The sequence below is a fragment of the Schistocerca nitens genome, chromosome 4 (assembly GCF_023898315.1).
Source record: "Schistocerca nitens isolate TAMUIC-IGC-003100 chromosome 4, iqSchNite1.1, whole genome shotgun sequence".
Classification (NCBI taxonomy): Eukaryota; Metazoa; Arthropoda; class Insecta; order Orthoptera; family Acrididae; genus Schistocerca; species Schistocerca nitens.
This window is the reverse complement of record NC_064617.1, coordinates 429,737,677-429,753,636: the sequence shown is the minus strand read 5'-3', so window position 1 is coordinate 429,753,636 and position 15,960 is coordinate 429,737,677. Positions and strand designations below refer to the sequence as shown.

At 43.3% G+C, this 15,960-nt stretch overlaps 2 protein-coding genes across 2 annotated transcripts in view; one reads left to right on the top strand and one right to left on the bottom strand.

The window, feature by feature from the left end:
* The window catches only part of LOC126253330 (LIM domain only protein 3-like), a gene marked incomplete at its 3' end in the record, with an annotated part of 1,158,153 nt that overhangs the window by 899,473 nt on the left and 242,720 nt on the right, over nucleotides 1-15,960 (top strand). The gene's annotated exons all lie outside the window — the stretch shown is intronic.
* Nucleotides 8,232-10,588, bottom strand: LOC126253333 (probable glycoprotein hormone G-protein coupled receptor). The gene is made up of 2 exons (XM_049954598.1): nucleotides 10,440-10,588; nucleotides 8,232-8,600 (listed from the first exon to the last, which is right to left on the bottom strand). The coding sequence occupies exons 1-2, from the start codon at nucleotides 10,452-10,454 to the stop codon at nucleotides 8,340-8,342; spliced, it is 276 nt and encodes a 91-aa protein (XP_049810555.1). The 5' UTR covers nucleotides 10,455-10,588; the 3' UTR covers nucleotides 8,232-8,339.

The following is a 15,960-nucleotide window of genomic DNA, read 5'->3' as shown; positions in this document are numbered from 1 at the left end:
TACGAACAACTAAAATTGAAAGAACACAAATGAAATTGTTGTGGGGAAGACGAATACTTAAAAGATGCAACAGAACTACTAAAGAGACTGCCACATTACGCTTGTCGGTCCTCTTTTGGGGTACTGCTGCCCGGTGTGGGATCCTTGCCAGACAGGGTTAACGGAGTACATAGAGAAAGTTCAAAGAAGGGCAGCAGGCTCTGTATTATCGAGAAGTAGGGGAGAGAGTGACACGGACATGATACAGGATTTGTAGTGGACATCATTAAAACGGGATCTTCTAATGAAATTTTGAAATACCAACTTTCTCCTCCAAGCGCTAAAATATTTTTTGACGCCGACCTGTATAGGGAGAAACGATCATCATAATAAAATATGGGAAATCAGAGCTCGCACAGATAGGTATAGGTGTTCGTTTTCTCCGCGCGCTGTTCTAGAGTGAAATAATGATAGATAATTATTGTGAAGGTGGTTCGATCAACCTCTGCCAGGCACTTAAGTGTGTTTTGCATAGTATCCGTATAGACATAGATGCAAATTTAGATAATGGAAATATAGCAACGAAATTAATCACGTACCTTTAAATGTGGTATCACAGGCCCCAAAATATCTTACGTGCGCTAAGAACTCTAGCAACCACCATCAAGCACTCAGAGCAGACAAAGCACTGAAGAGGGCAAGATGATGTCCTAGGTGCAGTGCACATGGACACACAAACTTTGTTCTGCTTACTGTACACTTCTGCTATGTGGAAGCGGAAAGGAAAACCACAGTAGTGGCGTGTACTATGAGCTGGCCAGTACGACACGACTCACCCCTACCATTTGACAGTGACTTAAAATCCGAAACAAACCTGCAGCGGATGTCAATATCTTCTTTTATAATGATAAAAAGCTTACAGCCCCAGGGGAAATCATGGTTTTAACTTTCAACAAATACTAAGAGGATAGCTTAATGGTTTCTTTATTTATTACATTATTTCTCGCCATCTTTAGTTTACTTCCATCTTCTGGTCCACAGTTACAGCTTTTGAAACGAAATGTATTGTCAAAGTGCAATTAAATCTGTAAAGAAGCATTTCATTCTCTTAGAAAATAGAGTTATCTACTGTAATAGACTAATAGACTACATGAATTCTTCGACTGCAGACAGATCTACAAGTTATAATCGAAAATCCTTCTGCACTAACATTTCATGTGATCCTCCTTCCGATTATAACTTATTTACTTCGTCAAGCATTGACTGTTAGAGGAATAATATGGTAGCATTGACGAGATGGAACTATTTAAGTTCTTGAGGTCGTCAATGATGCTCCATCACATTTCTGCTTAAAAGGTATTTTGGAAAACCGAAAACTGTGGTACACTGAAACAACGCATTAAAAGCAATGGCTATTTTGTCAATGATTATTGAAAGTACCTACCCCTCTATGTCTAGGGGTAGCGTCTTTGATTCATATTCAAAAAGTCCTCGGTTCCGGGTTGGAAACCCGCAACCGCTAAATTTTGATTAATAATCAACATTGGCGGCCGAAGACTTCCGGCGTAAGAAGCCACCCTCATTCTGGCAATGGCCTTGTCAAAGAGGGCGGAGAAACGGATAGACGTTCAGAGCACCCTCTTCCCCTCAGTGTTGGAAATTACCTCTAAAGGCGGAAGAATCAGTAATGATCAGCGGCATGAGGATGCAGAAGGCACTGGAAACCACTGCATTAAAGACACATAGCATGTATCCACACGACATGTAGCCTGTAATTGAAAAAGTGCCATGATGATCTCTTCACTGCCAAAAGATTCCCGAATAGTCCCCCATTCCGATCTCTGGCAGAGAACTGCCAAGGTGGAGGTGACCCTTGGGAATAATCAATAAAAGGATAACGTTCTACGAATCGGGGCGTGGAAGGTCAGATGCTTGAATGTGGTAGGGAAAATACAAAATCTGAAAAGGGAAATGCAAAGGCTCAGTGTAGATATAGTTGGGGTCAGTGAAGTGAAATGGAAAGAAGACCAGGATTTCTGGTCAGATGAGTATAGGATAATATCAACAGCAGCAGAAAGTGGTATAACGGGAGTAGGATTCTTTATGAATTGGCAGGTAGGGCAGACAGTTCAGTGATAGGGTTAGTCTTATCAGAATCGACAGCAAACCAACACCGACAACTATACTTCAGGTATACATGCCGACGTCGCAAGCTGAAAAAGAAGAGATAGAGCAAGAGTGTGAGGACATTGAAAGGGTAATACAGTATGTAAAGGGATATGAAAATCTAGTAGTCATGGGAGACTGGAGTGCAGTTGTAGGGGAAGGAGTAGAAGAAAAGGTTACAGGAGAATATAGGCTCGGGAAAAGGAATGAGAGAGTAGAAAGACTAATTGAGTTCTGTAACAGGTTTCAGTTGGTAACAGCAAATACCCTGTTCAAGAATCACAAGAGGAGGAGGTATACGTGGAAAACGCTGGGTGATACGGAAAGTTTTCAGTTGGATTACATCATGGTAAGATAGAGATTCCGAAATCAGATACTGGATTGTGAAGTTAAAGACATTAGTCAGGAAGAATCAATACGCAATGAAGTGGGATACGGAGTGCTAAGGAATGACGAGATACGGTTGAAGATCTCTAAGGCTATAGATACAGCAATAAGGAGTAGCTAAGTAGGCCGTACAGTTGAAGAGGAATGGACATTTCTAAAAAAGGGCAATCACAAAAGCTGGAAATAAAAACTTAGGTACAAAGAAGGTAACTACAAGGGAACCAGTGGTAAAAGAAGAAATACTTCAGCTGATAAGTGAAAGAAGAAAGTCCAAGGAAGAAGAAGGAAGCTAAGACGAAATGGCTGCGTGAAAAATGTGAAGAAATGGAAAAAGAAATGATGTTCGGAAGGACTGAATCAGCATATACGAAAGTCAAAACAACCTTCTGTGAAATTAAAAGCAAGGGTGGTAACATTAAGAGTGCAACGGGAATTCCATTGTTAAATGCAGAAGAGAGAGCAGACAGGCGGAAAGAGTACAATGAAGATCTCTATGAAAGGAAGATTAGTCTGATGTGATATAAGAAGAAACAGGAGTCAATTTAGAAGAGATAGGGGCTCCAATATTAGAATCAGAATTTAAGAGAGCTTTGGAGGACTTAAGATCAAATAAGGAAGAAGGAATAGATAACAACCATTGAGAATTACAAAAAACATTGGGGGAACTGGCAACAAAAGGACTATTCACATTGGAATGTAGAGTGTATGAGTCTGGAGACATGCAATTTGACTTTCGAAAAAATATCATCCACATAATTCCGAAGACTGCAAGATCTGACAAGTGCGAGAATTATCGTACAATCAGCTTAATAGCTCATGCATCCAAGTTTCTGACAAGAATGATGCACAGAAGAACGGAAAAAATATTGAGGATGTGTCAAATGACGGTCAGTTTGGTTTAGAAAAGGTAAAGGCACCAGAGAGGCAATTCTGACTTTGTGGTTGATAACGGAAACAAGACAAAAAAAATCAAGAACATTCATAGGATTTATTGACCTGGAAAGAGCGTTCGACAATATAAAATGGTGCAAGGTTCTGAGAAATTCTGAGAAAAATAGGGGTAAGCTATAGGGAGAGACGGGTAACATACTATATGTACAAGAGCCAAGACTGAATAATAAGAGTGGACGACCGAGAAAGAAATGCTCGTATTAGAAAGGGTGTAAGACAGGAACGTAGTCTTCTGTCCCTTCTGTTCAATCTGTGCATCGAAGAAGCTGCTGAATGGTATGGTCTAATGAGTACAGAATATAGATTGAGAGTAAATCGAAGAAAGATGAAAGTAATGAGAAGTAACAGAAATGAGAACAGCGAGAAACGTAACATCTGGATTGATGGTCACAAGGGAGAGGAAGTCAAGGAATTCTGCTACCTGGGCAGCTAAATAACCAATGACGTACGGAGAAAGGAGGATATCAAAAGCAAAATAGCACTGTCAAAAAGAGCATTCCTGGCCAAGGGAAGTATACTGGTATCAAACATAGCCCTTAATTTGTGGTAAAATTTTCTGAGAGTGAACATTTGGAGCAGGGTCAAACATTGATTGTGGAAAAACTGGACTAGAAGAGAATAGGAGCATTTGAGATGTGGTGCTACAGGCGAATGTTGAGGTTAGGAATCAGGAGGTTCTTGCGCAGAATCGGAGAGAATAGGAATACGTGGAAAACACCAACAAGGAGAAGGGACAGGATAATAGGACATCTGTTAAGACATCAGGGGCTGACTTCCATGGTACAAGAACGAGTTTATAGAGAGTAAAAACTGTAGAGGTAGACAGAGATTTAAATACATCCAGCAGATAATTGAGGACGTAGGCTGCAGTGCTACTGTGAGACGAAGAGGTTGGCACAGGAGAGAAATTCGTGGTGGGCAGCATCAAAGCAGTCAGTAGACTGATGACTCAAGAAAAAACTACTTGAGTGCTTTCTCCTAACTTATGAAACATATCTGACTCTCTGTAGTTTGACAAACTGCCTATTGGCTTCTGTCTCGGGTTCTTCGGCCGACGTTCATCTAATGATTTTTCTGACGTTTCGCCAGCACGAGTGGCTGGCATTGTCAAAGCTTCACCCTCCATTGCCGGTGGTGAACTGGAGCCGAGCTCGCGGGCGCAGACTATATGTACCTGGTGCGCCAACGTCCGAGGGCTTCTCCGCAGTCATTTCCGGTTCGGTTCTCCTCTTGCTACCTGCGACGGTCGTTCGCTGCAGTACGGGAAGCCAGGATCCGGTTATCTTAAGGCTTTCCTCTTTCTTGTTCAAACTGTTCGCGTGTTTTTGTATTTCTACAGCTTCTCTGAACAAGCGCGTGTGATAATGCTTCTCTACAGCCAGAACTTCCGTGTCGGCGAATTTTATTACGTGGTCGGTCTCATTCAGTGCGTGCTCTGCCACGGCCGATTTCTCCACCTGCCCCAACCTGCAATGTCGTTTATGCTCTTTGATCCTGGTGTTGATGGATCGTCCAGTCATTCCGACATAAACTTTTCCGCATGTGCATGGTATACGGTACATTCCCGACATTGCAAGTGGGTCTTTTTTCTCCTTCGCCGATCTAAGCCGCAACACCTCAAACGAGAAATGCAACACCTGGAAACTGTCCTGAGAAGCAATGGGTACTCCACAAATTATATTAGAAGAGTAACAGAGCCAAACACTCGGCGAAGTAAGGAACCAGAAAAAGAAATGTCGGGTACGGCCTTTCTGCCATACATTCCCAGAGTGACGGACAGAATCGGCCGTATATTGCGCAAACATGGGGTAAAGACGATTTTCAAACCGACAAGGAAGATCAAAGAGTGTCTTAGATCGGCGAAGGAGAAAAGAGACCCACTTGCAATGTCGGGAATATACTGTATACCATGCACATGCGGAAAAGTTTATGTCAGAATGACTGGACGATCCATCAACACCAGGATCAAAGAGCATAAGCGACATTGCAGGTTGGGGCAGGTGGAGAAATCGGCCGTGGCAGAGCACGCACTGAATGAGACCGACCACGTAATAAAATTCGACGACACGGAAGTTCTGGCTGTAGAGAAGCATTATCACACGCGCTTGTTCAGAGAAGCTGTAGAAATACAAAAACACGCGAACAGTTTGAACAAGAAAGAGGAAAGCCTTAAGGTAAACGGATCCTGGCTTCCCGTACTGCAGCGAACTACCGTCGCAGGTATCAAGAGGAGAACCGCACCGGAAATGACCGCGGAGAAGCCCTCGGACGCTGGCGCGCCAGGTACATATAGTCTGCGCCCGCGAGCTCGGCTCCAGTTCACCACCGGCAATGGAGGGTGAAGCTTTGACAATGCCAGCCACTCGTGCTGGCGAAACGTCACAAAAATCATTAGATGAACGTCGGCCGAAGAACCCGAGACACAAGCCAATAGGCAGTTTGTCAACAAGTGGCCACGAAAGCCTTAACAATTTTGTCTCTGTAGTTTACGCAGCTACTACGTGTGTCACCCTGCAGGTCATACGACTATTCTTCCTTCTTTCCTACCAAAGAGCTTTCCACAACTTTACGTCTAGAAACGCAGCACTCGCGATATCTGTCTCCTTCTGCTCTCTCTCTCTCTCTCTCTCTTTTTTTTTTTTTTTTTTTTTTTTTTTTTTTTTTTTTTTTTTTAATTCTTCCAGCACCGAGCGAGGTGGCGCAGTGGTTAGCACACTGGCACACTGGACTCGCATTCGGGAGGACGACGGTTCAATCCCGTCTCCGGCCATCCTGATTTAGGTTTTCCGTGATTTCCCTAAATCGCTTCAGGCAAATGCCGGGATGGTTCCTTTGAAAGGGCACGGCCGATTTCCTTCCCCATCCTTCCCTCACCCGAGCTTGCGCTCCGTCTCTACTGACCTCGTTGTCGACGGGACGTTAAACACTAATCTCCTCCTCCTCTTTTTATTCTTCCATACCTACGAAACTCGAAGTATTTTGCCTTCTTTCTTTCAGATTTTCCTATTACCTGGCCTAAATTTTGCTATAAGACAATATTCCAATGGATTCTTCCCTGAGCTTCTCCAACTTTGAATATGGCAGACTTCATAGCATGAAAGTTTCTCTCTTAAAAATACTGTCCCGTCTTTCTTGTTTTCCTTGAGTGAAGTGTCTTATGCTGACTATTTTTCTAAGTTGTCATGTCATGTGACAGCTCTCTTTCCAAACGGAAATAGTACTTACAGCGTTCCAAAAGTCTACTGACAATTCTTCGCTGTGATAGATTCCAGTAGGTGAACTGTATTGTGTGTGTGTGTGTGTGTGTGTGTGTGTGTGTGTGTGTGCGCGCGCGCGTGTGTGTGAGTGTGTGTGTGTATGTGTGTGTTTGTTTGTTTGTTTGTAATTGTGGGTGGAATAGACAGAGAGAGATTTGTTCGATCATTCGACAAGCGATTTCTTCTGTCTCTCTTTGTCATCGGAGTAACATGTTCTGTGAAAGGAGATTAATTTCTCTAAATATTGAAATCCAAGTCGTGCAATGAGCATAATTTTTAGATTATTGACCCTGCTAATCATTCATTTCAGTTGGTTCTTCTTACAGTCAGACAAATATATTATCAGTTTTATAGAGTCGCCTTCATTGCGTATCTTCATTGAATATCTTCCAACAATTTTGTTGCTTGTTGCTGCCTCCTTCAACTCACAACTTCACTCGCTTAATTCGTGCTAGGTGTTTTCATACTGTCCAGGTACTGCCTAACTATCAGATAAGTTCTCACAAATAGTAAGCTTCACGGAAGCAAGGTCTCTAAAAGCATAAATGTTCATCATACATTTAATTTTAAGTTTTGTGCACATTGTAGAAAAGCTTTCAATGTAATGTCACTCATAGCTATGATGACTAGGACCACCAAACTGGTTTCGATTCTTAATTATCCTATAAATTTGAACTGAAATGTAATGAAGCGAGTATCAGTCTCATAAGAGGAATAATGGGTAATGTAACGGAAAGAAAATAATTTTTAAATAGCCTAAGTGAAACTAAATTTAATAAAATTACGAGTATGTTCGTTACGATAAACTCAAAAGCACTCAACCGTCAATTTCAAGTTATTCTTGCTTGTACATTTCCAGCTGTCTTATGAAAACGTAATAATACATGTGTACGAAGTATTACCAGATAGCAAGTTATAAATCAGTTCGTTCGGTTAACTTAGAAGCTCTCCTGGCGCTTCATGATAGAAATTCGTCATATTTAATGATTCAGTTAACGATTTGTCATAAAAATACTAGTAGAACAATTTGCGATTTGTGTGTTTATGGCTATTCAAAAAGGACAAAACGTAAGTTTGATATTTTTTATCTTTTTTAATATTGTTTTCTGTTAATAGTCGAGCTCATAAACTTGGGTAATTAGGTAACTGTAGGCATGAATAATATACTACGTTTGTAGAAAAACATCTGTAATACATTAGAAACATTCCAATACATATACATATTGCATGACGCTTCTCGGACCAGAGTATTCCTGTTTGCTTTATGGTTTAAACGACAGGTATAGTTGAAGCTGTTGTTATTGTGCACATTCAATATTACATTCTCACAGTGCATTTGCACATCGGCTCTAATATTGTATGACGCATGGAAACCCATCGGGAAAAATTCTCTTTTCAACGAAGGATATGGTTTTTTTAAGATCAAATTTCGGTCAGGAGGTTCAGGTGATTGTCTGGTGCGAAAGAGTGACGTGAATTAAATGAAATATATACTGCTTAAGAATTTTATTTCAACAGAAAAGACATACAATTAGGCTATGACGTCCTGGCAACATTTCCATTCCACAAGGGTAAAACGTTATTGTGCATAGGGATCCATTACCCTGGGAACTGATTGCCGAAGCCAACATTACCAGGGAATCCCCCATTTCCAGGGAATCCTCCATTACCAGGGAAACCTTGTCCAGAGCCAAACCCAGGGAAGCCCTGGTTCAGTCCGCCAGCGCCAAAGCCCCCATTTCCGGGAAATCCCTGGTTAAATCCGCCATTGCCTGGAAATCCGCTGCCTGGGAAACCCTGGTTGCCACCGATACCTCGGTTCGGGAAAGCACAGGCAACCGCCAACACTGCAGCCAGAACCTGTAAAAATGAAATCATAAAGTGAATGAAGCTCAAAAGCAAATGAAAATTGAAGAGTAGAAGAATCTTATTGTTAAGATAGTACGTATAAATACAAATCGTTATAAAAGACGAAAATTTTTCATTAATTTAAAGGCTGTGAGAATTTCCTACAATCTAAGGAATTTAATTTGTTACAGTGTGTAACGTAATATAAATGGATGAAATACGTATAAGATACGTTGAATACACACACATAAAAAAACATTGTGCATCACCCCGACTTCCAGACCTCCTGAAGATGGACGTTGACTATGCATATTGTATCACAGATACAGTCCCTTTGACTGTTCAGAGATGTCACTAAACCTGCCCAAATGTGTAAACAACCATGCATGTACAGCACCTGTTAGACGGAGGGGGTCCAACAGCCCATCAGTTCCAGTCATTCCACTAGCAAGGAGGTACACGGCTCGTGTTGTCTGTCATTCAACCTTGCCTAGGCGGTCAGTACCGCGGTTCGATCGCGTCCGCATTATTACTTTGTGCCAGGAAGGGCTCTCAACAAGGAAGTGGCCAGGCGTCTCGGAGTGAACCAAAGGGATGTTGTTCGGACATGGAGGAGATACAGAGGAACAGGAATTGTCGATGACATCCCTCGCTCAGGCCTCCCAAGGGCTACTAATGCAGTGGATGACCGCTACCTATGGATTATGGCTCGGAGGAATCCTGACAGCAACGCCACCATGTTGAATAATGCTTTTCGTGCAGCCACACGACGACGGGTTACGACTCAAACTGTGCGCAATAGGCTGCATGAAGCACAACTTCACTCCTGACATCCATGGCGAGATCCATCTTTGCAAGATGCAGCGTGGTACAGATGGGCCTAGCAACAAACCGAATGGACCGCTCAGGATTGGTATCACGTTCTCTTCGCCGATGAGTGTCGCATATGCCTTCAACCAGACAATCGTCGTGCTTTGGGGCAACCCAGTCAGGCTGAACGCCTTAGAGACACTGTCCAGCGACTGCAGCAAGCACCTTGCTGGCATTATGTGGGGCTGACGTACGCCGCTGGTGGTCATGGAAAGCACCGTAACGGCTGTACGATACGTGAATGCCATAATCCGACCGATAGTGCAACCATATCGGCAGCATATTGGAGATGGCATTCGTCTCCATGGACGACAATTTGCGCCCCCATCGTCCACACCTTGTCAATGACTTCCTTCAGAATAACATCGCTCCACTAGAGTGGCCAGCATGTTCTCCAGATATGAACCCTATAAAACATGCCTGGGATAGTCTGAACAGGGATGTTTAGGACGACATGACCCACGACCTCGTCAGGTCTTCCTGCATTTCGCTGCAATATTCTAGCGTTGCGATTTCTCTGTACACCTCAGTTTACAATAAAGTTTTGATTGACGACCTTGACACTCAAGTTTAAACGATAAGGATTACATGTACGTCAGATAAAGATCTACGAGAACATTGTCAAATTCTCGGATGATACGTAGTGCTGTTCATGATTTTGAGATCTTCAGTCCTCAGTAATTAGTTTCCAGCTAAGAGAGACGAACCGAACATAGAGTGGATCCCATCGACAGAGAAACTCTTTGGTTACAATATATCTCAAATTCGACATGTAGTTGTGTGCACTTTGGTATAGCCGACAGCAGAATGAAACCCTCTTTCCGCATAATTTGAGCTTGTGTTGTTATACTCAACAGTCTCTAACGTAAATACATAAAATACGTTATTTTACGTAGTTTTTGCTCTCTTCTGACTTGCGTGATGTTAAAGAATATTAGTAGAAGACAGTCGTACTTGACTTGTTATTGCGTGTACACTTACCAGCAGAGTCTTCATGATGCTGTTTGCTTGTCTTGTTAACAGTAATGGGCTACCTATTCTAGGCGTCCTTATATACCACGTCGTGTGGCGCACAGTCGGCACATTGCGTGACAATCGCAACAGCAGACTTTTGTCCGTGCATCTGCTGTTGTCTGGCACAACCCACGCTACAGTAAACACTGTGGAGCTCGAAATCAATACGCAAAAGCTAATTGTTACATAGAACGGAATAACGCTGGATGAACATAATCCTAGTTTTCGCTAGACACCGGTAAATTTATTTGGAATTTACGAGGGTAGTTTGAAAAGTTCTCGGAATCAACACGAGAGGTCAGAGCTAGCGCAACAAGTTGTTCACGTGATATTCATCGGACTGTTGCCTGTAAACACGCGCCACGTCAATGCTCTTGGAACAGAACTGTGGCGGTAACGTGGTTCTGTTGTTGTACCCGCGTAGTGATTTGCGAAGTTGGAAAAAATCGAGATTCGAGTAATGATTAAATACTTCCTAAAGAAATGTATGAAAGCAAAGGACATTCATACCGATTTCCTGAATACATTAGGGGACTCTTCTCCTTCATATTCAACTGTTGCCAAGTGGACAAATGAATTTAAATTTGGTCGGGAGAGCTTAGATTATGATCCGCGCAGTGGTCAGCTAAGATGTGTCACTACTCCAGAAATCATTCCAAAAGTGCACAAAATGGTCACAGAGGGTCGCGGATCGAAAGTGCGTGAAACTGCTCACGCCTGCCAAATGTCATCTGAAAGAATATATCACACTTTAACTAAGGAATTAGAAATAAAAAAAAATTATCTGCAAGATGGCTGCCGCGAGTCTTGACAATGGATCAAAAAGTATTGGAATGGACCTATCGGAACAGTGTTTGGCGGCCGGCCGTTGTGGCCGTGCGGTTCTAGGCGCTTCAGTCTGGAACCGCGTGACCGCTACGGTCGCAGGTTCGAATCCTGCCTCGGGCATGGATGTGTGTGATGTCCTTAGGTTAGTTAGGTTTAAGTAGTTCTACGTTCTAGGGGACTGATGACCACAGATGTTAAGTCCCATAGTGCTCAGAGCCATTTCAACCATTTGAACAGTGTTTGGCCCGTATAAGGAGAAATGAACAAGACTTTTCGCGCCGGTTTGTGATCACAGATGAAACTTGGGTCCCGGAGACAAAACAACAGCCCAAGCAGTGGAAATATGCTGATTCTCCGCCACCAAAGAAAGCAAAGACCATTCCTTCGGCGGGAAAGGTCATGGGATCAGTGTTCTGGGATGCGAAGGGGATTCTATTTGTAGATTATCTCCCCACTGGGCAAACAATTACTTGAGAATACTGTGCTAACCTCCTGGACAAATTGCAACAAAAGATACGTGAAACAGGTCAGGTTTAGCAAGGAAGAAAGTCATCTTCCATCAAGACAATGCGCGTCCGCACACATGTGCCTTAGCCATGCCAAAATTACACGAACTAAGGTATGAATTGTTGCCACACCCGCCTTTTCATCTGATATGGCTCCGTCAGACTTCCACCTCTTCCCAAAACTGAAAAGCTTTCTTGGTGGTCGAAGATTCAGTTCAGACGAAGAATTGATAACCGGAGTTGACAACTATTTTGCAGGCCTGGAAGAAATTCATTTTCGAGGTGGGACCAAGTGCATCAATCTACAAGGAGACTCTATTGAAAAATAAAATAAGTTTCATTGATGTAAGTACTTTTTTCTATTCCGTTCCGAGCACTTCTCAAACCACCCTCGTACATCACTTGTCTTACCAGTAGAAACAATCACATGAAAATACTTCCTTATGCGAAACGATTCATCCTTCACGTGGAGGTCACGATGTCCAGTAGATGTAAAAACCTCTCAAAGGCCGTCCTGTAAGATTCGTAGTTATAGTAGTTTATTCAGTCGTAGATCACTTTCACGAGGATATTGGAGATGTTATGGTATTATAATTTAAGGACAACAAAAATTGCCAACACTGCGTGAAACACCCAGAAGACATGATCGGGTATCACTGTGACTTCGTACACATACACACCATCGGCGCATATGTAGAGGATTAGAGTTGCAATTCTCTGTAACCTGTAAACGGCTACAAGAGTACACGAGTGTTGTTCGTGATTAGTGTTGTTACTAAACCCAGTAGGGTATATAAAGGGCATTAACAGCGTCGTGCATACAGCCAGAGCGAGAGGACCAGCAGCAGCGAGTACTGTTTGTATAAAGCGTTTATTTTGCATTTTGTTTACGACCTTCCACTAAGGAAGGGATTCTATTAGTGTTTATCTGCTCTGCATAGTAACTAACAGTTCTTGATAAAACTTTACGTAGTTTTCGTGTTAGATTTCTTAGTGTTTTCTTGATCGTTTAGAACAGAAAGCGCCCTAAAACCGTCTTTTGTTTGTTTCGCGGCCGTTAGCCACTAGTCACTTGAATCAGCAGTTGTCTTGTGACAGCCAGAGCGAGAGGACCAGCAGCAGCGAGTACTGTTTGTATAAAGCGTTTATTTTGCATTTTGTTTACGACCTTCCACTAAGGAAGGGATTCTATTAGTGTTTATCTGCTCTGCATAGTAACTAACAGTTCTTGATAAAACTTTACGTAGTTTTCGTGTTAGATTTCTTAGTGTTTTCTTGATCTTTTAGAACAGAAAGCGCCCAAAAACCGTCTTTTGTTTGTTCCGCGGCCGTTAGCCACTAGTCACTTGAATCAGCAGTTGTCTTGTGACAGCCAGAGCGAGAGGACCAGCAGCAGCGAGTACTGTTTGTATAAAGCGTTTATTTTGCATTTTGTTTACGACCTTCCACTAAGGAAGGGATTCTATTAGTGTTTATCTGCTCTGCATAGTAACTAACAGTTCTTGATAAAACTTTACGTAGTTTTCGTGTTAGATTTCTTAGTGTTTTCTTGATCGTTTAGAACAGAAAGCGCCCTAAAACCGTCTTTTGTTTGTTTCGCGGCCGTTAGCCACTAGTCACTTGAATCAGCAGTTGTCTTGTGACAGCCAGAGCGAGAGGACCAGCAGCAGCGAGTACTGTTTGTATAAAGCGTTTATTTTGCATTTTGTTTACGACCTTCCACTAAGGAAGGGATTCTATTAGTATTTATCTGCTCTGCATAGTAACTAACAGTTCTTGATAAAACTTTACGTAGTTTTCGTGTTAGATTTCTTAGTGTTTTCTTGATCGTTTAGAACAGAAAGCGCCCAAAAACCGTCTTTTGTTTGTTCCGCGGCCGTTAGCCACTAGTCACTTGAATCAGCAGTTGTCTTGTGACAGCCAGAGCGAGAGGACCAGCAGCAGCGAGTACTGTTTGTATAAAGCGTTTATTTTGCATTTTGTTTACGACCTTCCACTAAGGAAGGGATTCTATTAGTGTTTATCTGCTCTGCATAGTAACTAACAGTTCTTGATAAAACTTTACGTAGTTTTCGTGTTAGATTTCTTAGTGTTTTCTTGATCGTTTAGAACAGAAAGCGCCCTAAAACCGTCTTTTGTTTGTTTCGCGGCCGTTAGCCACTAGTCACTTGAATCAGCAGTTGTCTTGTGACAGCCAGAGCGAGAGGACCAGCAGCAGCGAGTACTGTTTGTATAAAGCGTTTATTTTGCATTTTGTTTACGACCTTCCACTAAGGAAGGGATTCTATTAGTGTTTATCTGCTCTGCATAGTAACTAACAGTTCTTGATAAAACTTTACGTAGTTTTCGTGTTAGATTTCTTAGTGTTTTCTTGATCGTTTAGAACAGAAAGCGCCCTAAAACCGTCTTTTGTTTGTTTCGCGGCCGTTAGCCACTAGTCACTTGAATCAGCAGTTGTCTTGTGACAGCCAGAGCGAGAGGACCAGCAGCAGCGAGTACTGTTTGTATAAAGCGTTTATTTTGCATTTTGTATACGACCTTCCACTAAGGAAGGGATTCTATTAGTGTTTATCTGCTCTGCATAGAAACTAACAGTTCTTGATCGTTAGGAGAGAAATTTACTTTGTACTTATTTGCTGCGCTTAGCTTTTAAATAGTTTTTCTGGGAAAACCTAGCGTAGTTTTCGCGTCTCGTATTTCAGTGAGTGTTTCTTGATTATCAGAGTAGCTCATCAGAAGATTATCTTGGGAATTTGTCACCGTATAGAGTAGGGTAAACATAGTCATGTGTAGGGACTGTGGTTGTTGTGAGCGGACGCAAGGAGAATTGGCCACTCTTCGGGGGCAGGTGGAGGCTTTGTCTGTTAGGCTCATCGAGCTCGAGGCGCAGGCGTCGGCTCGTAGTGGCGTTGGGGCAACTGTGGTGAGACCTATGCCTACTTCGGTGGCCTTGGAATCACATGGAACCCCTGATGTCGCTGCGTCTTCCGGCAGTGAGCATCTTACCGGTCAGCCATCACTCCAGGGTGAATGGCGGACAGTGGTGGGCTCGCGCGTGCCTGGCCGAAAGGCGAAGGTGGGATCTGGCCGCGTGGCAGCTGCCTTACCCCTTTCCAACAGGTACGGGGTGCTTCCTAGTGGTGATGACATCGTTTCCGAGCCACCACAGGATGCCTCGCCTGTTGGGCCAGTGGCCGATTCTCCGGCAAGGTCCCGACAGTCACAGAGGGCGGGCCTATTAGTTATAGGGAGCTCCAACGTTAGGCGGGTTATGGAGCCCCTCAGGAAAATAGCGGGTAGGTCGGGGAAGAATGCCAGTGTGCACTCGGTGTGCTTGCCGGGGGGTCTCGTCCGTAATGTGGAGGAGGCCCTTCCGGCAGCTATTGAACGCACTGGGTGTGACCGGCTGCAGATAGTAGCACATGTCGGAACGAATGACGCCTGCCGCTTGGGTTCTGAGGCCATCCTTGGTTCCTTCCGGCGGCTGGCTGATTTGGTGAAGACAACCAGCATCGCACGCGGAGTGCAAGCTGAGCTTAATATCTGCAGCATAGTGCCCAGAGTCGATCGCGGTCCTCTGGTTTGGAGCCGTGTGGAGGGTCTAAACCAGAGGCTCAGACGACTCTGCGACTATAATGGTTGCAAATTCATCGACCTCCGTTATTGGGTGGAGAACTGTAGGGCCCCCCTAGACAGGTCAGGCGTGCACTACACACCGGAAGCAGCTACTAGGGTAGCAGAGTACGTGTGGCGTGCACACGGGGGTTTTTTAGGTTAGAGGGACCCCCCCTTGGGCGAAACGATAAAATACCTGACGGCTTACCAGAGAGAACATCAGCATCGTTGATAAAGAACGTCCGTCCTCAGAGACCAAAAACAGGAAAAGTTAACGTAATATTGGTAAACTGCAGGAGTATCCAGGGCAAGGTTCCTGAATTAGTATCGCTTATTGAAGGAAATAGTGCGCATATAGTATTAGGCACGGAAAGTTGGTTAAAACCGGAAGTGAACAGTAACGAAATCCTAGACACAGAATGGAATATATACCGCAAGGATAGGATAAACGCCAATGGTGGAGGAGTATTTATAGCAGTAAAGAATTCAATAATATCCAGTAAAGTTATTAGCGAATGCGAATGTGAAATAATCTGGGT